General features: G+C 36.4%; 1 protein-coding gene across 12 annotated transcripts in view; it reads left to right on the forward strand.

The window, feature by feature from the left end:
- stxbp5l (syntaxin binding protein 5 like) overlaps positions 1 to 24,596 on the forward strand; it is a 144,851-nt gene that overhangs the window by 18,757 nt on the left and 101,498 nt on the right. For all 12 annotated transcript variants that reach the window (XM_023337433.1, XM_023337435.1, XM_023337434.1 and 9 more), the window contains exon 2: positions 10,224 to 10,321. In XM_023337433.1, the coding sequence (XP_023193201.1) occupies positions 10,224 to 10,321 (98 nt within the window). The remainder of the gene's footprint in view (positions 1 to 10,223; positions 10,322 to 24,596) is intronic.

Here is a 24,596-nt window from a genome sequence, read left to right on the forward strand (position 1 = left end):
AAATTAAAGTTGTTGAAGTAACTTTCATATTAATTTGCAGATTATATGGTTATATTTTTATTTGCATTTTATTTCAATGTGTTTTTACAGTATGTTTAATTTGAAAATTACTTTTTCAATATATGCTTTTTTTGAGCATTTTATTCCACATTTTCCTATATGTAAATATTTGAGTATTTTTAAAAGTTATTTTGGTGGTCATAAAGAATCAAGCAAAGTAAAGAATTAAATTATTCTACAACAAGAATTGCTTTGTTCTTGTTGCAGTTTTTGTTCCAGGAATTGCTGGCTTGTTCAGATTCTTGTAAATGCAGGGTTGCATACAAATAAGTAAATGTTCTTGTGATCATCTCATTATTATATCATATTATTTTACATTTTTGCTTGTTACGCTGTGCATGTAATCAATTTAAATAATAAATAGAAATCAAACAAAAGTGAGGACAATTTTTAAATTAATACATTTGTAAAAATGGGCCTCAGGTCACGTTGAACTAAAGAAGTTGGGAAGTACAAAAAGGTTAAGAACCCCTTTCTTAGAGAATACTCATTATCATGAAGACTAAGGAACACACCAGACAGAAACACGATATAGCTGTAAAAAAGATTTTAAGGTTACAAAACAATAACCTGCGCTTTGGACATCTAATGCATCACCATTTCAGATATCAATCAAAAATGAAAGCATATGACTCAGCTGTGAAGCTATCAAGATATGATTGTCCTTCTAAACTGACACATTGGTTGACAGGAGCATTAAGCAGTGAAGAATTAACCAAGAAGCCCACAACAATTCTGGAATTGCTGCAGACATCCACAACTCTCGTGGGAAATATTGCCAAGAGCACAACTATTAGTAATGCACTATAATATTCTAGCCTTCATAGAAACGTGACAATAAGAGTGCTATATGTCTTACAAAATGTCATTTGCTGTGGTCAAATAAGACCAATATGCAAAAATAAACTCAGTACTCTGAAGTTTGTTCTCCTAGATGACAAAATGTGAAAATATCCTCAGGTATGAATACTTTTGCATGATATAGCATGAGCAATTGCTAGTAGTAGACAGCGGATTTTTGGGGGGTTGCTTCATTAGCATGATGCTTTGCAGTGGCTTGTAGTAACAGTGAGGAAGAGACCGTTGTTATTTCATCAAACAAAGGTAGTGCAACTCTTAAACTTGAATTTCCTTGTGGTATGCAGTTGGCTATATACTCACGCTTATGTGAAGACTTTTTGCTTCTGCTTAGACCAAAAAAGAAACAGAATTTCTAACCTCTTAAAAGTAGGGAAAAAAGCATCTACTGGTAATTTCTGTGGCGGTTGCAATGCATAATTCATGGGGTGCCAACCTTCCTGAAAAGTGAGAAATATCAATAAAACAGGATACATCGACTTTTACTAATAATGGCAATCACCATAGGATTCAGCTGAGGTATTCAGACAAGTTTGTAAAGCACTATTCATACACAAGAAAATCCTTACAGCTGTGCTTACATAAAATCAATGGGAAAACATAGAAAATAATAAAGCAAAACATACTGGGAGAATAGAAAATATTGTTCCATCCTACTAAGTAACAAAACATAAATTTATGTTATATAATAATTACATCAGATTTTAATTGTTGTTTTTGGACATTTGGGAGGGAAAATCTGATGTCATGTTGTGCTGATATGTGTTTGTAGATCCAGCTCCTCAGTGCACAATTGGCTGGCACTGGTAGACATGGATGCTGACTGCTATTTATAGAACCAGGGGTCTAGACCAGCTCTGCAGCTGAGCGCTGCATAGAGAGAGCGAGAGAGGCTGGTGGGTGGCATGTGGTGGTATCAGTCTGTAGGGAGTGGGGATATTTGTGAGAACTGTATCTGATAGAGCATAAGGCCTGTGGATAAATGTGTATTTGTGTAGACAACAGCGTGAAGAGTAAAGGAGGTAGATGAAGGACATTTGTATAAGATAGATAGATAACACATTTCTCAATCCCTTGGCACTTTTGTGTAAGGGGCTGGTACTCCTGTATCCCAGCAACTGTGCAATGGAGTCAGGGAAGTCTAACTACAGAAAACATAGGGGACTAGTGGCAACACCTGGAGGAAGAAGGTGTGAATGTGTTTGTTTAACCAGGCTGGTCTTCAGAGATACGCATTTCTTCACCATGAGCATGCAGTGCACTGAATTGAAGATTCTAGTGCCACAACACCCTGTTAATCACATAATTTAATATTTATCTATTTTCGTGTAAGATAAGCATAGGAATCTGGTTACTTAACAAGGGAGTTTTACATTTTAAAAACGTCTCTAACATATCTATATTTATTTGCTTTGATTATAGCCTGGTAAAAAAATCAGCTCCTTTTTCTATGCTTTGCTTCATACAGAAGTTCTGAACCTTCAGCTTTTGAGAAACATTTGATTCCAAGAGGTGCAAACCCTAAGTTTTGAATGGTTGGACCTTATTTTACCCAATTTCTAACATTTGGCCGTTACATATGCAATACGCCAGCTCGATCATGAAGGAAGAGACACTACGAAACTTACTGGAAATTGTGTATGCTATAAATCACCATCTCCCACTGCAAAAAGAGAAATGCCAAGCCAAACAAAATTTCTGTTAATGAGAGGTGCAGGCTTGGAAACAAAATCTTTGCCAACAATAAAATGGCTTTAACATTCATCTTGCCCTGACTAATTGTTTAATATTTAGAAGCATGCCCAACATGGAATGAATGACTTTGTTCACGTCCTCGGCTGACATTGCTAAAACTACAGGCAGGCTACAATTCAAAAACATTCCAGAAAATGAAGGTTATCGTTAACAACTTCCTCCCCTCTGTTTGCTGATTGGCCAGAATGAAATGTATCCTGAGAAATCAAGCTCAGTGGCACAAATCCCAGTGTCACTGAAGGGAGGTTAGAATTGAGCCAGGCTACAATGGCCAGGTTACGTTGATCACCAGAGTTTGATAGTCTTTGACATCCAACCACCAAAAATATGTTAACAAGTTAAGGTTGCAGTAGATTTACATTTGATGTTGAAATTTGCATTTTATGTCTTGAATGTAGGTCATTTACTGTTTACAAATACATTTTTAATGAAATGAGCACACCAAGTCTGTTTATCAGGAACCCTGCTATGTTTGCATTTGTTGACCATCGGATATGGTTGCATCTGAAGGTCAGGTAGTCTTAATTGGTCTGCTGCAGGAGTGCTTACTCTAATGCACGTTGACACACAGCATATAGATTTACAGCAAAGCTTATGTGTACTGTTTTTCTGAGTGGGAAACACATTTGTAAACTTTACCCTCAGGGAGTATAATATTTCTACCCATTTTTTTCAGAATGGCATATTACATTAAGGCTTAGCCTCACAAGCAGAAATATAAAGACATTTTATTTATTTATAAGGTAGTTAATGAAATTCTCATTTCTAACTGCAATGTATATGCCAAGATTTGGATTTAAATGCCATGCATGTGGCGAGTACTCAGGCTATTTTCAGTTAACCCTTATTTCTATGAGACAATGACGCAGTCAGTGTTTTGCGGTGCAACTGTTGTCCTAACATTCTATGAAAGGAAGAGACCCCAGAGAAATAACAAGAGAAACAAAGAAATTTTTTGTCCTGAAGGAAATAAATAATTTAAGTATAAACAGTGTTTAAGTTTAAATATGGATTACATTATGTTAATTTGATATGAACTTTGTGATATCTGAAGACTCAAAGTGTTTAAAGAGTATTTATACCAGTCTATCTTTTTAGGTCATGATTTTTTTGATCTGCAGTTCGTTGTGATGTCACTAGATTATGATTTTAATTGTAAATGGTGATATAATGGTACACAAGTGCAGTTTTGCTACATACTCATATTTGGAAACTCTAGTTACACTGTTTGTTTTAACTAAATTGGCCTTGAAGTCCAGAACAGAACTGAATAACTTCATTAAGGCTTAGCCTCCCCAAGTGGAATGTTTTTCATTTTTGACCTGGTTGTTGGTTAACCTTGAGGCTAGTGTCAATTTTTCAGGGTCTAGATTGACAGTTCATATATCGTCAGATGTATATTCAAATATAAATTAGACTCATGTCACATTAACATATAATGTGCATTATGCTAACCCATAGACCTTCTACATTTTGATGCTACCTACTGCTATGGCTGTGTTACTAAAAGTCTCTAACAATTACAAAATGCTGATTTAAAGCAAACAGGTGAATTTTAAAGCTTTGGCACACCAACATTACCAGCTATTCCTTTAGCGGTTTGGTGTGGAGGCTTTGTCTCATTTTTTTCCCCCTGGATATAAAAGCACATGTGTGAGTACCCTTCTGAATCAGAGCACTGATCACCTGAGGCTGACACATTCAACAGCTGACTGCTTTTGTCTGACAGTTCGGTTCATCTAGCATTATATTCCTACTGGTCAGTGATATAGTGATGCTTTCTACACTGTCAGATTCAACATTCAAAATGATTTCTTGACAGAAACCAGTGATGTAAAAATTTGTATTGGCCCCAAACACAAGTGAAGAAAGGCTGCAAATAGAGTCATTATTAAATGAATCTTATGTTTCGGAAACACTGTTTATCTAAGCAAAAGATCTAAACAAAACTTGCAAAAAGCTCTGCCAGATGTCACATTAAGGAAAAGCCATTGCTATTGGAAGGGGTCATGTCTTTTTTTGTATCTCTGCATGTGCAAACCATGTGCACATACATATGCAGTGCAGTGGAAATGAGACTGCATCTGTCTTGTTTCTCGCATTGCTGTGTTTAGCGCAACCACCTCCTCCTCTAGGTGATTTTACAGCAGGTTAACAAATGCATTAATGAGAGCAACAACATCAGATTCTGTACAATCAAGGTGGTCAAGCAAATATGTTTTGTGCTGATGACTGGGTGCTTGGGAAGGCTGGATGTTTACAGAGTTATTCCAAATTGGCTTGGAATTTTAATGATGATGATTAGTTTAACATTTTACTAGCCGTTCAAAATTGTTGACTAAAAACAATCTGCAGGTTTTACTGCAGTTTGCTATCATAAGTTTCCAGAACGGTTAATGATAAGCATGTTTTTCACTGGTTTATTTATATTAGATTTTTGCTTTTTTTTTAAATTTATTTCTGAAAACCAAACTTCTGTTCATTAAATGTGATCATTGGCTTATCAAGACTCTTTAGCTGTGTTTGGATTTCATTTTTGTCACATCTCATTTTCTGTTAGTATAAATGTTATCTTTTCAGACTTTAGCAGAACATGGCTCGCTGTCTTTATGATGTCCCTTAGATATTACTATTCTTCTAGATCAAAATTTTGAATGGATGAAGTGCTACAAAAGATACATAATCAAATTAAATGTAGCAAGTAAATCTTTTCAATCTTTAGTTTATTTTATTTAGCCTCAGAATATTGTAGCAGGAGACAAGCACCAGCTAGATAATCCATATTTAAACTTGAGGTGTACAGAAGATGGATGGATGGATGGATGTTCTAGCAATAGTCTAACATCCAGAGTTAAGAACTTCTCAGTTCATCTATGAACTGTTCATCAGTTCAGTCGTCACTCTGTTTTGAGGGAACAAAAAATATACATATATTTTTTTTATTGTTACTGCTTTTCTGTTCATGCTGTGTTATTGGTTTTTATTGCAGCATGTTTGAATGATTGATGGTATTTTGGATGATGAGACATTATGTGCAAACCAAATAATGCAGTGGCACAAGCTCCTCTCTCCTCATACAGTTTGATCCATGAACCCTCCATCTCTCTTGGCCCAGAGGTTATTAGCTGTATTTGGGAACATTTTGTTCCTAGTGAATATAAGATATAAGATATAAACACAGCAGGGGAGTTTCTCATGCTGCAGAACTCAAACTGAAATGTCGCATCTAGTCAAAAGAGACATTTTATTTTGTCTTTTTCTTGTCTTGTAGACAAGTAGTTTATTTACATTTCAATTATACTGTATTTGCACATTCACATGTACATTCTGGTTTCTACTTATATTTTAAACCAATTTAACAACAAGGGCCTTACAAGACCAGCGTTATAAAAGTAACTTGCGTATGCATTGCCCTGTTTGTGCAAATGCTTAGGAATTTCTATGATATGAAAATGATCTGTTACATGAGCGTTGCTTGAATTCATTAATAGAAATATTTGGTACTCTACTCACTGAATGTGGAACTTATGACAGAAACTGCTTCCATTATTGACCCTGGCCAGTGAAAAGCATTGAGGCATGTAAGGGCCTGCTTTATGTGCCCCTGTCTGGATAGTGGTGCTGCATGCACACGCCTACACAAGAAAAGCTTAATGAGACTCACAAGAGTGCAAGAAGCGACTGAGAGCAGCACTGAGTACCAAGGGAGTGAGAGCTTCTCGCTTATGACTCCTGAAGATGGAGTGGGATTCATAGTGAGGACACACCAGAGATGGAGGGACTGAGGTGGTGAATGGGTGAATAAATGGTAGCTGGCAAAGAGAGACACAGATCTATAACAAAGATGAATCACACTTCTACCTCGCTTACAGGATGTAGTACTGAGGAAAGGGACTAGGTTGTGAACAATCAAATTGAATGATTTAAAAGAGAAGATACAGACTAAGTGACCTTTATGTTTTTCTGATCCCATATGTTTCAGTGTGTGAGCATTGCCTGATAACAGTCCACAATGGGTATGAGATGACTACCATAATTTAGTTTTATAGAATTATGGTTTTTAAGATACTTCACTTCATTCAAGTGGATAAGTTGAAATGTTTCTCAGTGTAACATAAACTCACTAGCCCCGTTATTGTCTACACCCTATCAAATTCTTAACACAAATGGCAACAAAGCATCACATTTAAGCATTTTTGCCATCTTCTGGACTTTAGCTGAAGATTAAGCTGACCATCAGAATCAGATCAGTCACCTGATCTCATTCCAATAGCTCTCAGTTGGGATTTGTGAACATAAAATCTTCTCAAAGTGTTTCTGACACCTTGCTGAATCTATGCCATGAAGTATTAAGGCAGTTATGAAAGCAAACAAGGGACCTAGCAAGGTGTACCTAATGGTGAGCACTGTAGTTTTAAATTTGATATGCTTGTCTAGGATCCATTTTTCCTCCTGCTAATTATGCTAAGAGCTCTCTCTGTCAGATGTCCTGTGCAGCACTTTGGATCAAACAGACATTACATTGTACAAGAATAACAGTGAAGTCTTAAATGGCCACAAATGTGCAACTTCAGACATACAGACAGTGAAGTCTTAAATGGTCAGTGAGAGACTTTAACTGAACTTCTGATTGTAAGGAAAAAAAGAGCAGGGTGAGTTTACAAACTAGAAAGCAAGGAGTCATTGAGAAGACAACCAAAAAATGGGCACTGCCATATTACCCTGATATTATGTGTCCCTGTATAGTGATGTTTACCACAAAGTCCAATTAAAATATTAAAATTATTCAGTGCATTACATGTTTTAATTGAGTTTGCTTGTATAAAGAGGACTGGTCACTCCTTCAGTGGGTTGTTTGTGTCACATAATTGATTTAGCAGCTCTGCATAGGATGTTGTTTTTTATATAGCATCTTATTAGGACATTCCCTCATACTGCAGTGGGCTTTTATTCAGCAGCCATCATGTCCATGTTTCTTATGTACATCCCTTCAGAGCAGGTTTATTGCAAGTGACAGTCCGCTGGGATATTTAACATGACTAATGGCAGACAGCTGCAGAGCATTCAGGGCCTTTCAAAGTGGGGCTTGAGAGACAGCCTTGTTTTGCCTTGTCAGCTTCTGGAATGAGACAGCTGAAGCTAATTCAATTAACTTCATATCAGAATCCAGCTGCATTATGAACAGAAGGTACAATTTAACAATAGGTTCTCGAGAAATTATTCCCTTGCATCTCAGTACAAGGGAGATGCAATACGTTCTCGAGAAATTATTCCCTTGCATCTCAGTACAATGATATAGGTTCTGTATTAACTTAATGGAGTTCAAAATATAAACCTTTTTATTTCTGCTTCAGTTAATCAAATTTTTTCCTCAAAGCTATGTTGTTTTGTTTTGGCAAAAGAGAATAATAGACATAAAATATTACAGAAAAAGACAACTTTTTACTCATTCTGCTATCTGCATTCTCTGCAAATAACCTTGTTTCAAAATTGAGTGGTACTCAGACAGGGCTGCTTCTGGTTGTTAATCTTGTTTGTGGAAAGGAAGGTGATTGGTTAGTGAACATCAAGCTTTCATCCTTGTTTCTGTGGCTGATGTGGTTCTGTTGGCGACTTCAAATCATGACGATAGGTGCACTGGAGTGGTTTTGGAGCCGAGTATGAAGTAATTTTGTTGTTGATTGGAAAAAGGTGAACTGTAAAATTTAAGTCTCTGACAAATGCTGTTTTTCTTTGTCTTAATGTCTCATTCATAAATAATAGTAGGAAGAAGTCAGACAAGAACAGGTATTTTTGCACAATTTTGACAGTGATGCGAAGCGCGGGTTTTTGAAATATATCTGCCGTCATACAGATGGAGACGTTTGACAGTGAAAAGAAAAAACGGCAGCAGAGGTCAGTAAAGCAAGTGTGACGGAGTTTTATGGCCAAGCTAAGAGATTTTTATTTTCAAATACAAGAATACAGTCATAATACTACAAGAACCCAGTCGTATTAGCAGAATAAGATTTTTCTTCCGGCAATATTGTGTCTTTATTCTGTCAATATTTACCCAGTCGTATTCTGGGTATTCACGACTGGGTAAATATTGACAGAATAAAGACACAATATTACCGGAAGAAAAATCTTCATAGAGTGATATGTAACGTGACCCGCTCAGCATGTCTGGTTCTTTCTGTTAAATAAAAAGTTGTTTAAACAATCGTTTCAAAGTCCTGGGGCTGAAAATTTGCTTCTGATGTGCTAAAACATTTAGTACTTAGTCATTTGTTAAACCAATACCAACTATAACCTTACAAGACCCTCAGCATTCCGCAAATTAGCGCAGTATGTGAAAGTTATCATAAAATTACCACTTTATTCTCGTCCAACTTTACTCAAAACTCAGAGCCTGGTTTTTAAACTCCATCATAAGCAAGTAACTGTAGCTCGCAGAAAAAGGCCAGGACATAGACAAAACCTATCTTTTTATTGTTAATGCAAAATGTTATACACTTTTCATCTCATCTGACAAGCTGAAATATATGCAATATTGCTGCAAATTTTTAAACAATAAATGTTAAGAACTATGTACCTTGTGGAAAACTAAACTGAGGAAGCTGATAAGTAACCAACGCTTACAATTGTAAAATGTTATACTGTATTAAGTCTAAAAATGCACATACCAGTGAATCATTTGCACTTTTTCTCTTTCAAACTGAGTCTTGATTAAATGTTACTGATTCACTTAATAAACAGTTTTTGGAAATTAATTTGAGAGAAAAATAAAACAGCGGCTTTGATAATGTCAGACCATACCGGAGCCATTGGTTTGTACAGATATATTATTAAATATGAAATATTTCCATTCTGGGGAGGAAAGGTCACGGAGGGGGGCATGAAAAAAATTATGATTTCCAGGGGGGACATGACAGAAAATAATTGAGAAACACTGATATAGAGGAAGCTCAAAGCAGAGCTGCTGCTTCTCCACATGGAGAAGAGCGTAGAGGCAGTTCAGGCATATGATTAGGATCTCTCCGGGTGCTTTAATTCAAGTCGCACTGGATGGTTAAGTGATTAGACCAAAAACTTGTTTCAGGAACTATAAGTATGAAAGATGTTTGGGTTTTCCTTGTTGGACTCCTTATTGTTGCAACCTGATCTCGGATAAATCAAAGACAGTAAATTCTTAGATTAATGCTTTTTCTCGACTACAAGTTGCACGTTTTCAATAAACATTACTAAAGTAACATAAGGTGCAATAATAAGAAAGCAAAATGTCACAGGTAGAACATTTCTTTTTTTTAATATCTGCTACTATAAATTGTTCTCGACAATATGAAGTTAAAATTAAGTGCTACACCTTGTGGGATTCTCTCGTGTGTTGATGTAATCCCTAAAGGAGCAATAAAGAAAGACTTAAAGTCTTAAACTTTAGTATTTTCCTTGCAGGTTTTTAGCTGCAAACAAAAATATTTTCTTTGCAAAATAACGTTTGACTTAGTAAATATGAAAAGTAAAACAGATATCATTTGTATTGATATTTTACATTACTGTTTTTCTTGCAGACGGTTCGACATGGATTCCCATACCAACCCACGTCCTTGGCCTTTGACCCCGTGCAGAAGATCCTGGCCATTGGTTCAAGATCAGGTGGTGTACGAATGTATCCTTGAATTTATGTCGTCTTTCATTTATGGGTTGCTAGAGACTTGTTGAAAGTATTATGAAAACACTGCATCATTCTGTAATTCAAGGATGTGACCTTTGACCCTGTACACTATTACATCTATATAATTAAACCTCATCAATCATAGCAAAGATATACTATCTTATGCTAACAGGAGCAAAAGCATAAGTAGATGTAATTAAAACAATGTCAAAAATAACATACCTAATTATGCAATATTTCTAAATAGATATCCATTTAAATCTTTGCAGCTTATCTTCCCACAGAGATTGTATTTTGAAGCAGGGGTCTCTACTCTTCAGGCTTTCCCTTCCTCCTCTCCCCTTTCTCTGTCCTGTCATATCATGTTGCTCAGTTGTCGTGTTGGAGTCTCAGAACCGTCCATCCAACAGCCCATCCATCCCCTGGGCCACCCTGTTACAGGGATGGGAGAGGATTTGCGAGTGCAGCCCAGGTAGGATATTACATCCTCATAAATACCGAGGCTTCCAAGTATCTCTTCAGGGAGGCTGTGCCAAAGGTGGCAAGCTGTAGTCGAGGCTTTTGCTTGTGGTTATACACAAGTAGATTGAGTGCAAATCTGTCTGTGCGGAGAGAAACAGAATAAAGGCAGCAACAGAGGGAGACGTTGCTATATATTTCTGAAATAATTAGTCAGAATGAGCTGGACCATAAGGTGATTTGGTGGACTATACTGATATATTCATCATAGTGCAATGAAATGCAAACATCTGTTAAATTCTTCTCTATCTCCACCCCTCCTTTTTCTCTGCATTACACCTGACTTTGAAACAAGGCTGAAATTTCAGCTGGATGAAAGCCCTTGAGTGATTTAGCATTTGTATTGACATGCTGCACACACCCTCCCCAACTCCCATGTGGTTGTCACTGACTCTGTCTCTCTCTCTCCATAGTTTAGACCCATACACACACTTCTCTTTTTTTAACTTTTTCTCAGCCTCATCCCGTAATGCCGGCTGTCTGGAGGACCCTTTTCCTCGTTTTTTTCTTCCTGCATTTATCCAATTCACCCTTCCTCTGTCCTTCATAGTATTTCTCAGCGCATTTCTCCTTCAAAGCATTTGAAAGTCTGCTGTCATTTTCTGCAATGTTCCTCAATCTTTTTTAATGAATTTAACCTTTAGCTTTATTTGATTTTTACATTAAATCTTTTGATTTAAAAGCTCAAATGTAAAGAAAAGAGTTGCCAATATTTATTGACTGCTGGGGACTGTGTTTAGTGGTTTCTTTAGGGGCAACTTTTTCCTTCATATACTCTATAGATTTAAGTGCCTGGAGGCACCAATAAGGCCTTTGTAGAAGAGTGGCTAGACTGAAGCTTCTTCTCAGTAAAAGCCAGATGATATTCTGCTGAAGCATTGCTTTAAAGTAACCAGAATGAGTCACACCACCTAAAGGAGAAACCCTCTGATCTGGTGAAAGGAAGATTGATTGATTTGGAAACAATGTCCAGTGGTGAGAAGGGAGAGAGATTTGATCCTACAGTTATATATGGTGCTGCCAGCAATGTAGGAGTGGAGAGTAACTTTTAGTTTACAAAGGGGAATAATCCTAAAACAAACACAACAACAAAAAAATGGTGCAATTCTGAAAATCTATAACATAACCATCTCTGAAGCAACCCCCAGTGGCATCAACTTTGAACTTAATGCAAAACCCTGACCTCTACAGAGGCCATAAGCAACATAAAATGCTTTAGTAGGCTAACACAAAATGACCGATGTCAGCTTTTCAAAGTTGGTAATTACAACCTAAACAGTTTTTCTAATAAACCACTCCTCACTTCAATACCTTTCTGCATGACTAGGTGGCAAAAATTGTCAAAATAATATACAAATTTAAAGACCAATATGAACATAGTTCAGCAGCTATAAGCTAAAGATTAAATCCATGTAATCCATTATTCCTTTGACTCGATTTATCATTTCCTCTCTGTGATTAACTTTGAAAGTTTAAGTTTCAATAAACACATTTTCAGGACAACTTGGAATAAAAGGTGCAAATTCTGCAGACCTTCTCAGATACCCAAAATACCAGGTGTGAGCAAACTTCTAAGAAGATCCATCTGTCCTTTCATGCATTATTTTCTACTGAGTGGATAGGAGGGCTAGCAGGCTAAGTGGAGAGGCCTACACTTCCCTCCACCCTGGGGGGCCAGTTGCTCCAGGGGAACTGCGTTTCCCAGGCTATTTGAGAAACATAATCTCTCCAGCATGTTCCAAAAAGGTGTTTGTGGAATTTTGGTTTCTCTTTATCCCTAAGTTTAATTAAACTCCCAAATGAAAGACCTGGCAAGCTTGTATGGTTGTTACAAAGTAAAATAAGTCTTTGTCTGTTTGAATAAGGAATCACAAAGTGCCCCAGCTGTGTGCGGTTTTGTAAGACAAAGGCACATTTATTAAGACCAGGTTTGAGAATGGGTATGGTTTAGGGGTCTATTTATGTTGTAGATTTAGGATTTCTAAAGAAATGTGGTGTCTATTATCCATATTATCTACTTCGATTTCCTCAATGACAAATTGCCTTCTATACCCAATCATTTATCACTTTCTACTGAAATAACTTCAGGTGGTATGACCCATGCTTACCATGTTTTTGTGACATATTGAGCTTGAATAGCTGAGTCACTCACAGTAGGACCAGCCTTGCTCTTGTGAATAGTGCATAGCAACAATGTCATCAGGGTTGGCGCAGTGGGTTGGCAACTAGGCTCTCTGCAGTGGCGTCCCTAAGACACTCCTCCCTCTGCCTGGGGCGCGACTACCAACATATGCTGAGGTGTAGTTTATTGAGTACAAACAGAATACAGAAAGAGCTTGGCAGGAGTCTGCAATTGCATGTTTCCTTCTTTACTTCTCAGTGCAAACTGGCTTGCTGAGTGTGCAATCTTTGGCTGTCTACGTGAGTCCACGTCTGTGTATCTCTTTTCACAGAAATATATTATAGGTCTGAGAGCACACATGTTTGCCTCCCACCTGTGAATGGTTTGTGTGTCAAAGCTGTGAAAGTAAATTCACTTTCAAAAGGCTTCTGGTAATAGAATTGCCAGAGCCTGATAGGCCGTCAGTTCTCATAACAGTCAATAAGATCAGGGAAGGAGAAAACAAAAAAGATCAGACAGGGCAAAAAAGTGAGTTTGCTATGAGGAGTGGAAAAAATGGTGGAGAGGAAGAAGACAGTACCTGAATGGAAAAAAATAATCTCATAACACAGGGGTCAGATAATATTAAGCTGTGTGACACTTTAGGACCAACACTCCAAGCCAGATTCAGTCTGAAGTGCCACATGTGTTGGGCAGCAATTTAGGATTATTGTGGATCAACTGTCAGTCAATTGCTGTTGCATTCTCATTATGCTACTTAAGATTTCTTCAGCTTTACGGAAGAATGTATTTTCATTTTAGTTCTGTGCATGTTTTAACATGACACAAATCTCAGGAATCATAGAGACCAAATTGAAAATCAGTTTCAGACTGAGCTTACAGTACTAATGTTCTGAAGGCTCCAATATTTTATTGCTTATTGCATTCTTTCCTTATTCTTCCTGCTTACTGCAAATGTATTGACAAGACTTCCCTTTAATATAATCGATACATTTAGAAATGCAGTCTAAATAAAATCTCCACCAGCAACCCACTTGTATGTACAATTGGAGGTGTGTGCACCTATCCCTAGTTGATAGTAAAGCTGCACAAAAATATGGCCAATATTGATCTCAATTTTCTATTATCATATCAGCTTATCTATGTTTTGAAATTGTTGTTTGTTTCAGCTGCTTGGCGGCGTCATTATGGTTATAGCTAGAGGAGTGGCAGGATGCTGTATGATCAAAACGATCAAAGATTTTCACAGTGCATGATGGATATCACACTGCTTTCTGGATTATCCCCTGAAAAACTCCATAAGGCCCTATAAAGACCACTGCCGTACAGTCTCACTTATAATTTCATGGTATGGTCCTTGTCAGGTGTAAAGGGGGTGTTGACCATCATAAAACACTGAAAGTCAAAAATCTTTATACTAATTTTAAAATAAAAGAAATTATGGCATCTTCACCTAAATGTCTTGATCTACACTCAGTCAGTATATTCATCAAACTGAAAATAATGCAAAACCTTTTTAATTAGGACATGAATTGCAAGGAATATTTATTACTTTTAGTAAAACTTAACTTATATTGTGGTATGCAGTAAGAAATTAAAAAGTTAGTTTAAATTGGTCTTTTGAAGTTGATAAGTGTGGACAAATTTGAGTGAAACTTGTATCATATGCCCTTCTATCAACCCCGGGCTCTGCAGAGACTTTGTGGAAATTTTGTTGACAGTGCTAAGTAATCAAGATAAGTTAAGCAGCCACCATCACTGAGTGAAAAGGGACTTGGGCTCTGGTTTTGAGGATGAAACTTAATTTGGCCAGTGGAGCGTGGGCTAGGAATGGGACAAGGTGGCTCTGAGTAAACACACAGCATCTGTTATAGTTTATTATTAATCAGACAGTCTTTACAATGTGTGTGAGAGAGAATGGGGGGAGAGAGAGAGATAGGACAGGTCGGTAGTGCCAGATAGACAAGCACACACATCAGATAGTCTATTATGTATTCATGATTGTCACTGTGCTGGTGGCTATGTTTTATGTGCAGCATGATGAACATTTTTGCTGTGTGTGCAGCAGTGACTGTACAAGGTACATGATGGCCAGTGCTATGATCAGATACAGCTGACTTCAAGGGTATGGCTATATTTTACTTTCACAGTGTTCTATTTTCTAGTGTGTTCAGAAGCAACACAACTTATCAACACCACTGTTGCCATGGCCATGCACACGTGGAAGTGTTGACATTATATGTAGACACTGCTGCCCAGTATCTTGCTTTGGCTGAATTTCATCTCACTTAATCAGATCTCCAGTCTTCCACTTATAATCTAAGGCACTATTAGTTTGTACTCACTTTAAACAGTGAGTACAAACTCTGTAAAGTTTCTACTCACAGAATGCTGCTCGGGTAGTGTTCTGTTATTCATTTCCATGTACTTGAGTACATTTTTATTTTGTATCTTACCATTAAAGGTTGCATAAGATAGAATACCTGGGAGATTTCTTTAGTTGAATGGAAAGTGAGATGACGACGTCTAAAGTTTATTTAGACCTATAAAGTACAATTAGAAACAAACATATTTTTTTTAAACTTTAAAAAAAAGTAGAAGATAAGCGCTAACAAATTATAACTAATCATTAATTAGTTCACTTTTTATTATAGTGTCACAATGAATGTTAGACCTACAGTAATATCAAAATTCTGTAACACCCATTTCTTCTTACTTCAGCAAGCTTCACTTTGTCATGATCATTATTTCTTTTCTGCTTTTATTTGACCGTGTGCTACTTTTGCCTCATCTTCAGAACAGAACCTTATCAAATGGAGCTTCACACATTTGGAGCGACTTGACTGGCTTTTGTCTCGACGCATCATATAATAGTGTTTGAGATTTGAAAGCTCAAGCAAAATGGTGGGCCAATGTGATGAAGACAAAAGTAAGATTGTTCATGATATTTAATCAATATTTTAATAGAAATATTCAACTATAATATCAAAATTCTGTGTTCTCTTTCTGTATTCCTGCAAGTACAGAAGCAGATTCATAGTGTTATATGTATTCTATGTATACATAGTGTATGTATTCTCTCTGGTTCTTCTCCTCTTCTATTTTCACTTCTTTCTTTCCCTGTTTCTTTTCCCGACATCTCTTCCATTTTTCTCTTTTCCCTTTCATTTCTATTTTTTGTAACCTGTGATAGAAATGAGCCCAAAGCAAATTATAACAGTTTTTTATTTTCAAAAATATAAGTGAAGTGAAGCGATGTAGCGAAAGCCGTAATGTGAAAGTAAAATTATTAGGCTTCTTTTTGGCAATCAGGCAACCATTTTGATTGCTCTACAGTTGGACAAGACATGGTTAAAAAATTATCATCGTGTTTTCCTAATATCATACAGCATAAGTTTGGAATGGTTTATTTACTGGTACAAAACGAAAGTGGGTTGGGATAAAATAGTAATGGCTGGGTACAAACAGGGAATGGAGCAATTTGAACAAGATCCTAGGCCTCTCTTTGACTTCTTAATGCTTGTAGTTCCATTACCTTTGGTCAAAATATGTTGTATCACTGTTATTTTCAACAATAGCAAATAAATCTTCAAAGGAAAGGAAGCCTAACAGCTAGTCAGGTAGATCACCACATTTTAGCAGCTTAAAAAAATGAAAATGTTATTTCCAATCAATCCACAATGATTATTTTTCCAAACTTACTGTTATGTAATATTTGTATACTGTAGTTATGATCATTTAGATTAACTATTTAGGTCCTTATTTACTAACTCATATTGCTACTATAATCTTTAGTTAACTTTGTAGAAAAAAACACTTAGAAAAGGGCAGTAGTGCACTAAAATTGATTCATAAAGACCTATTTGTTAAAAACTTGCAGAACAACACTCAATATAGACTTTCACATGGCAGTTCTCTCACAATTAGAAAGTTAATGAAGACTTGCTATAATACACAGCCATTGACAGAATTAGAAATTTTCTTTGTACTGGAGTCAAGACTGAAGACTGACGAAAGATTATAATGTTATTATTCAGTAGTAGTTAAATTAGTCAACATAGTGGCAAGAAAGTATGCTGTTAACCAAGCAGAGTAGATGAGAATATGGAAACATAGTGAATATATCATGCAGAATCAATAGTGATTTGGGCTGTAACTGACAAGAACTTTTAAAAATTCATAGATGTTTCATTGCTCAGTGCACGAAGAGAGACTATGATGCCCAACTAAATTCTGATTAGATGGCAACTGTTAAAAACAACATAGGTTCCTTACTGCATCTAACTGCAGCAAGATGACATTATAAATATGTTGGTCAAGCTTAACGACATGCAAGAAAATGTACTTGTTCTGTGCTAAAGTGTGCCGAAACAAAAAAATGCACAGGTTTTTTTTTTCAATTGACATCGCTTGTGAAGGTGGGGTGTGAATTGTTTTACAAACCGATATTGTAGTAGATCTGAAAGCTTTTGACTCAGATTCATTCACTAATTTTACATTAGTGACATTAGTGTCAGATTTTCCAGTAGATCCATCCAAATAATAAAAATAGGATGCAAGACAGAACTGTCTTGCAGAAATGTTCTTTATGGAAAGGCTGTTGCTTTCAGTTTATTGAAATGTTGTTGTTGCTAGGTATGCACTGATTAAATAAAAAATAAAATAATTTTCAATCTGTGCAAGGGGGGACACTAGACCTTTTTCCTTTATCTGATTGCAATCAAGGTGTTCTTAATATAAACTTCTTTCCATTATGTTCCTCCTGACTTTTTAAAAAATCTTTTCACAGTGGCATTTTTTCATTTTCCTTTCACTCTTGACGGGATGATAAGTTAGGGGATAAAAGGTCAGATGTCTATTATTACAATTGCTTAGTGAACTTCTGAAAACGCCAATGGTACTGATTACTAACCTAAAGGTTAATTAGCCATGAAGCCAATTTGCTGAATTTTGTCCCTTTAAAAATGTAAGAGTGAAGTCTTTTTAAACAGGTTGTAATTTTGCAAACATATAAATGTGTGATTATTAGTCTTTGTTCAAATCTTCTCAAGGTACTTGCTGCTACATTGATTACAGCATTTTGAAGAGTTTGCCCCTTGTGTGGGCCTGTCTCTCTTTTTATTGTTATTGTAGACTCATGTGTAGGGATCATACTACAATCAGTTATTGAAACATTTGCAAATGTAAATTTTAGATCAACTGTTTGACATTCACAAGCACTAAAAGTATAGAAACTAGGACAATTATCTTGAAATTGTTAAATCTATATGAAGAAAGGTTCAGGTTTGTTGTTGACCTTTGCTTTTTTCTGTGATATTTAAAGCTTGCTTTTGTACCTTGATGGCAGAAAGGTCAGTGAAAACTTCAGTAGAACTTCACATTGTTTTTAGCAATTACCAAAATCACACAACTGAAAGGGTGAATGCTATGATCATTAAGCTGCTATTGAATCAATGACAGGGCAACATTTTTGTCTTGTCAAAATTTCACTAAGCTGTTTGACTTTACATCTTAGGATGTGTGAACAGGTTCGTGTAGGTTCTGTTTGTAGATGTAACCAGTGGCAACGTAGATAAACAAGGCCAATAGACTGCATCATTGTGCCTGACTCCTTTTATTCCAAATAAACAATCATGTCCAGTTATGCAAAGTTGTCTGCATCCCATTAAAACATAAAAATAGAGAAATAATAATTGTGATAAAAATTACTGAATGTACTTTTGACTCTTAATGTTGTGTAAGTGACAAAAGTCACAGTATTGATTTAACTTGTTTGTCAAATTGACACGAATTTTACAGTCTGTGTGGGAAACGCATAGCTGAATTTCGTTTTTATAAATTGCTCCACCATACAAGAATGCTGTCTGTAAAATCTGCTTTCCCCTGTTTCACTTGCAGGAGGTATTAATTGGCTCGGTCTCGGACAGACGTCCAAGTAATAACCCCACAAATTAAAACAGAGCTCTTGTCAGACTGAATGGTATATTCAAACACTAGAATATTTTAAATTTTAACCACATTTGCCTCACAAGTCCTTACAATATCTTATAGTTTTTCCATTTCTGGCAGCCTATCCAAACGGTCACCTGCACATCATCTATACACTGTAAAGATGAGGGTCTCTATAGATGCAGAAAATTAACAAATAAAAATTGCTAAACAAAATCTTTAATTGAGACACATTTTTTAACCTTATTGTGTAGTATTCTGGCATTTTTACATTTGAATAAAAATGAAAATGACTTCTGCTCATTACCTTCAAACCTGTTCCCCTTGGTACAGTTTGTGCTTTAGAAACACAAGTCCTACAAATTTAGAGTTTTATCCTTGAATCGTAACAGTGTATCCGACATCCCTTGTTATAATAACCTGTGGCTATAAATATTAAGTGGTTTTGACTACTTTCACTGATGAAAGTAGTCAGTTAATCAGTGAAAAGGGGAGTAATGACCTCACTGGATATTGTAGTGTTATTAAAGCTAATGATTGGAGATTTGGGAAGCACCCAATTTTTCTCCACTCCTTTTTCACAAAACTGTAAGCCCATAGAGTTAACTTCATCGTGCTGCATAGCAACACAACACAACACATAGCAAACAGCCATAAAAAGATGCATTCATACCCAGAGAGAACATGCAAACTCCATGCAGAAAGATACATAACAAATACTAAAAGCATTGTTGGTTCTCTTTATGAGAAGAAATGGAAAAAAAATCAATCACTGGATGCAAACAGAAAAAAATCGATTCTTTTGTTCAACTATATTTATTCCTAACATAGTTTTGTTGCCTGTCAGTGCTATAATAGCGAATAAACAAGAGGCGTGTCTTAGTCTTTGCATAGTATACAGAAGACGTGTGGAGACTGTCATCAGTGTCATAAGGTGAAATAACGCAGTGTCACACATTATATCCCATTAATTCATTCTGTCTATCAGCAAAACAACAGACCCTTGCCAAAGGGCTTTACCAATGCCAGCTGCTTCCCTTGTTAATTTGATTCCTCACCTCATTGCCCGGGCCTGGAGCTGTCAGCCCCTGAGCAGTCCAACCGTTTTGTCTAGACATCTGCTTTTGGAGACAAAAGGACTTTTTTTTGGCATTTGTACATCTTTCCTACTCCAGCACAAACATGTGTTTGCTAAAGGGATTTGAACACTTTGACTGCAGGTTTTAGGAGAGAACATTTTCTCTTTATCACCTATGCGGCTTTGTGGATGGCAGTAATGGTTTTCAGAGAACAAAATATATAGATTAGATCAGATCAGAAGATCAAGCTAAAGAGCTGCAGCTGAAAAGGTTGATGCCAGAAAATGAAAATGATACATCTGACAGGCTCCATCCAAAATGTGAGAAGTGGAAGGATTTTAACACAAAGGGAAGGAGACAGTGCAATATGTTGCAAAAATATTACTACCCTTTTTAGTAGATTTTACCAAATCTACTTAGCAAATCTTTCGTCAAACTTGTGAAGAGCATCTATGAGCAGAAATATTCAAGATTTTCCACAGATTCTTAAATACAGAAAGAAAAATAAAGGAAGATGCAGATAAACGGAAACAGCTATAGCTGAAAAAGTTATCAGGAGAGAATGGAAATAATATATCTGAGATGTGGATAAAGCCTCTCAGGGACAGATATTTATTTCCAAAAGGTTTAAAGAAATCTTTCAGTGAGACGTCAGACTATTCAGACTACTACGGTTTGAAATGTTATTTAATTCAACTCAATTTATTTATATTTTGCCAATTCTCAACACACCTGTTGAGAATCAGCATTCAGTCAAATCATATGACATCCAAGCACAAAGTTTCCAAACTAATCTTAGTTATCAAATAATGTTCAGTTTATTTTTCAAATTGGGTAAAACGTTTTCTAAGGAGACAAAAAAAAATATCATAGACACTGACTTTTAGGATGGGCATGTAGCGACAGTGAGCAGTGGCTTGCATTCTGTTGCTGACTTTGCAGCAATCTCGCATGATCATCTGTCTATCGACAACAGAAACAAAACTCCACTTTAACACAAAGAAACTTCCAGAACCCGGCTTAGTGTGAGCAACCATCTGCCAAGATACTGGGGATTTGAGAAGACAAAGTAAACACAAAAATACAGATGGACCCAGGAGCACTTTCTATAAAGAAAAGCAAAAAGACTGTGGCAGTGTTTGTAGCTATTTTTGTGTCTTCATCTTGGAGAGAAACACAACTAGAGCAATAAGGTCTGAGTCTGTCGGATAAAAGAGAGCACATACAGTTAATTGCAGTAGAACTTGGCCAATAGCTTGGTCAAGAAAAGAGACAGGATTAAACACTGAAATAATCCAGTGTATTTTTTTGTTTTAAAAATACACTGGACTCAGACTAAAACTGGGAGCTGGTTCCAGAAGAGGGGCCTGATCACTGAAATATCTACTTTTAGAAACTCTAGGAATCAGTAGTAAACATATGAAGGAAAGCTAAAAAATGTGATCTTTCTTTTCTTTTGTTTAACCAGAACTCTTTCTGCTGTGTTTTGGATAAGCTGAGTTTTGTTTAAGTGCTTCAACCTCAGTATTTTTAACAACATGTTATGAAACTACTCAGATTTGAGCTACAGCTGTGAAATCAGTTTTAAAGGCATGTTCTTGACATTCATTTTCAGTGTACCAAGAGTGGTTATTTTCTCATTCTTCAGCGAGTATAATGTGACTACTTCTGTGTGATTTGGATTAGGCAGCTGTTATTAAATTACTGAAGTGGGTATATATTTGCGAGCACAGAGCCTCTGGAAAACCACATGAGATGTGAACAGATACCACCCACAACATACTTGTACCAGATCACTGGTCTTTACCCACATGTCCTCACCTGTGCAGTTAGATAAGTAGGTACGTGATGTGGGAGAGGGGAATAATTCATAACCAACTCTTTTTAAAATGTAAATTAGATCACTTTGTAGACCTTTGTAGGCAGGGATGCCATTTTATTCCAATGGACTGTTTTCGCAACAGAAATATATGTTGATATATTTGTTGTAGTTACCATGATGATGGAGCGACAAATTGAACATGACCTGCAGAAGAAAATGTAAATTGATTCAAAGGGGTATGCATTTGGATTCTGTATTATCAAATGATTAACCTTAAATGATGTTAGTATGTGAACAAAGGAATTCTACGCAGGGCATCTGTGATTTGATAGTGACAACTTTTACACAAAGTTTGAGTTCTTTAAATATTAGCACTTGTAGTCCTTCATCTAAATATATAATTTGGAGAGACACACAATCATCCACTGGCTCATTCTTACCTAATGACTGATTCCATTGGTATCCATTTGCTATTCCATTGCCATCTATAATGAAAATGTCAACATGTACTATCTTAGTTCTTAGGGCCTCACGACTGAATATTTGTTGTTTTGGATAAAGCACATCAAAATGTTCTGCAAAATGATAAAACAAAGAATATTTTCTTGACACTTGATGTCCTTTAGAGCAAAAGGAGTTTTGTTATTTTAGTTATTTTACTACCCAGAATAAAGGTTCTCACTGCTGAAAACTCAAAGCTGCATCAAAAATGATAGCAGGCCACCCAGCTGAAAACTTTATGGATCTTCCTACCGTCATAATGTGGTGGGATTAGCTATTCAATCAACATCTTTTCTTACCTTGACCATGCTTTGAATTATGAACACAGATTGCTACCATCAGTTCAAAGATCCAGGGTTCCACAGTTTATTAAGGTAAAACTGAAAAAGACTTTTGCAGACCAGTCTATCCTCCAATGTTTACCTGATTGTTTATGTATTTTTTTAAGCAATAGTGCTGTGAGAAATTTTAGACTTTTTCTGACAATGAAGAACTATTGTCTCATACTGTAGGACACCACAATACTCAAAGGATAAAAATAAAAAAGTCAAACGGCTATAAATATTACTATGATGTATCTGGAAGATCATTTTTATTGTAAACTTTGTGAGCTGCTATGCTCACTGTCGTAGATGTCTAAGGAGGCATCCATCATCATTACCATCGAAGATGTTGACATCTATCACCAACATCATGATGTGTGATATACTTTCTGTCTTAATTAATCTTTCCGTTCCTTACTTTACTCTGCCTGCTCCAGTTTATGAGGATTCACTGTTTCTAGTTGTTCTAAACATTTGTAGTTTTTGGGGTGAATGAGTCATGCCTCAGTAAAACAGCACTCTAATCTCTTCTCTAATACCGCCTGCAGCTTTACTGAGACTGTAACATGCAAACGTTGTTACAAGCTCAGTGTTGAATCTGCGTGTTTATGTGTAACGCTGCACGCATTCTCAGGATGCATTCCTTGACTCATGTGTCTGCAAGTGAGAGAGGGAACAAAGCAGAGGAGAGGTTGTGGGCTTTTAATAAAAGGATGCTTGCCTTCGATTGTAAGCAGGCGATTGGTGTAGGTGTAGATGTGTGAACACAAGGGTGAACGCAAAAACGCCTGCATGTTGTAGAGGAGGAGAGAAAAAGGTTGCAAAGACAGATAGGTTGTTGGCAACATTGGAGAGTCGGGCTGATTTATCTTCCCACATTGTGACTCACCATTCGCAAACCACACAGTTTAGGTCCTAGAACCGTTACTAAAAAAGATAGAAAGCAATAGAGAATTTGGTAGAAGAATAGAAAAGATGTAAAAAGGTAAAACTGAAAAGAACAGCAGCATACAGCTGAAATTTGAGAATTTGTGAATAACAGTTGTACCTTTCAGGTAGAACTAGTAATGCTAAAATTTAGAGTAAATTGAAATTCCTAAGAGAAATTCACAATTTGATGCATGTCCTATTTGAATGTTTCTTTTGCACACATTTTAGATCACCCAGATAATTTAAACGTACACTATGGAAAGACCCGTAAAGAGAGAGCTTTACCTTGTTTAGACATAAAATGGACCCTGAACTAGCCAATCAAGTCAGCTGAACAACTTTCCAAGCATTCAACATCTATAGGTGAGCCTCACGACTAATTTATTCAGTGAAGACAAATCATTTACATAGTATAGGATGAGACAGAATTTCTAGAAATAAAATATTTCTCCTATATTTGAATAATACACTTACCAAATTCTGCATGCTTCAGTATTAGAGACATAGGATAGTGATGTTGGAGCGCCATTCAACCAAGGGAGCCTTTAAATCTTGAGGTGGGTATGCAATTTCATTATGACCCATCTTTCATTGAGTCTTTAGACTCTGTCTACTAAACAGCATTCATGATGGTTAGGCTGAAATGATTTTCAAAGCACAACTTTCACCATATATTTAGTTATTGTTTACATGAAAGATAGACTTGGTTTCTTTTTCCAAGAGTTCCCAGATATTATATAAAGTGAGTTGAAAACCTTCTTCATAGCCTAGAGTCGAGGCAAAACCTAGGTTGTATTGTAGTTACAGAAAATGCAATCCTTTGGGCCACTCAATACCTGTTTACTGTCTCAGCATCTGTCTTTAGCATCAATCAAATTCCAAAAGCTTCTGTTTCAGCTTAATGGTTTCTATTATTGCTGACATCAGATGCTTAGGTTGCCATTAACCCTCACCTATGTCCATGAAATATGGATCTTCTAAACATTTGATTCCAGGTAACCGTAGCTGAAAATAACTTCCTAGA

Source organism: Xiphophorus maculatus, chromosome 7, assembly GCF_002775205.1.
Source record: "Xiphophorus maculatus strain JP 163 A chromosome 7, X_maculatus-5.0-male, whole genome shotgun sequence".
NCBI lineage: Eukaryota > Metazoa > Chordata > Actinopteri > Cyprinodontiformes > Poeciliidae > Xiphophorus > Xiphophorus maculatus.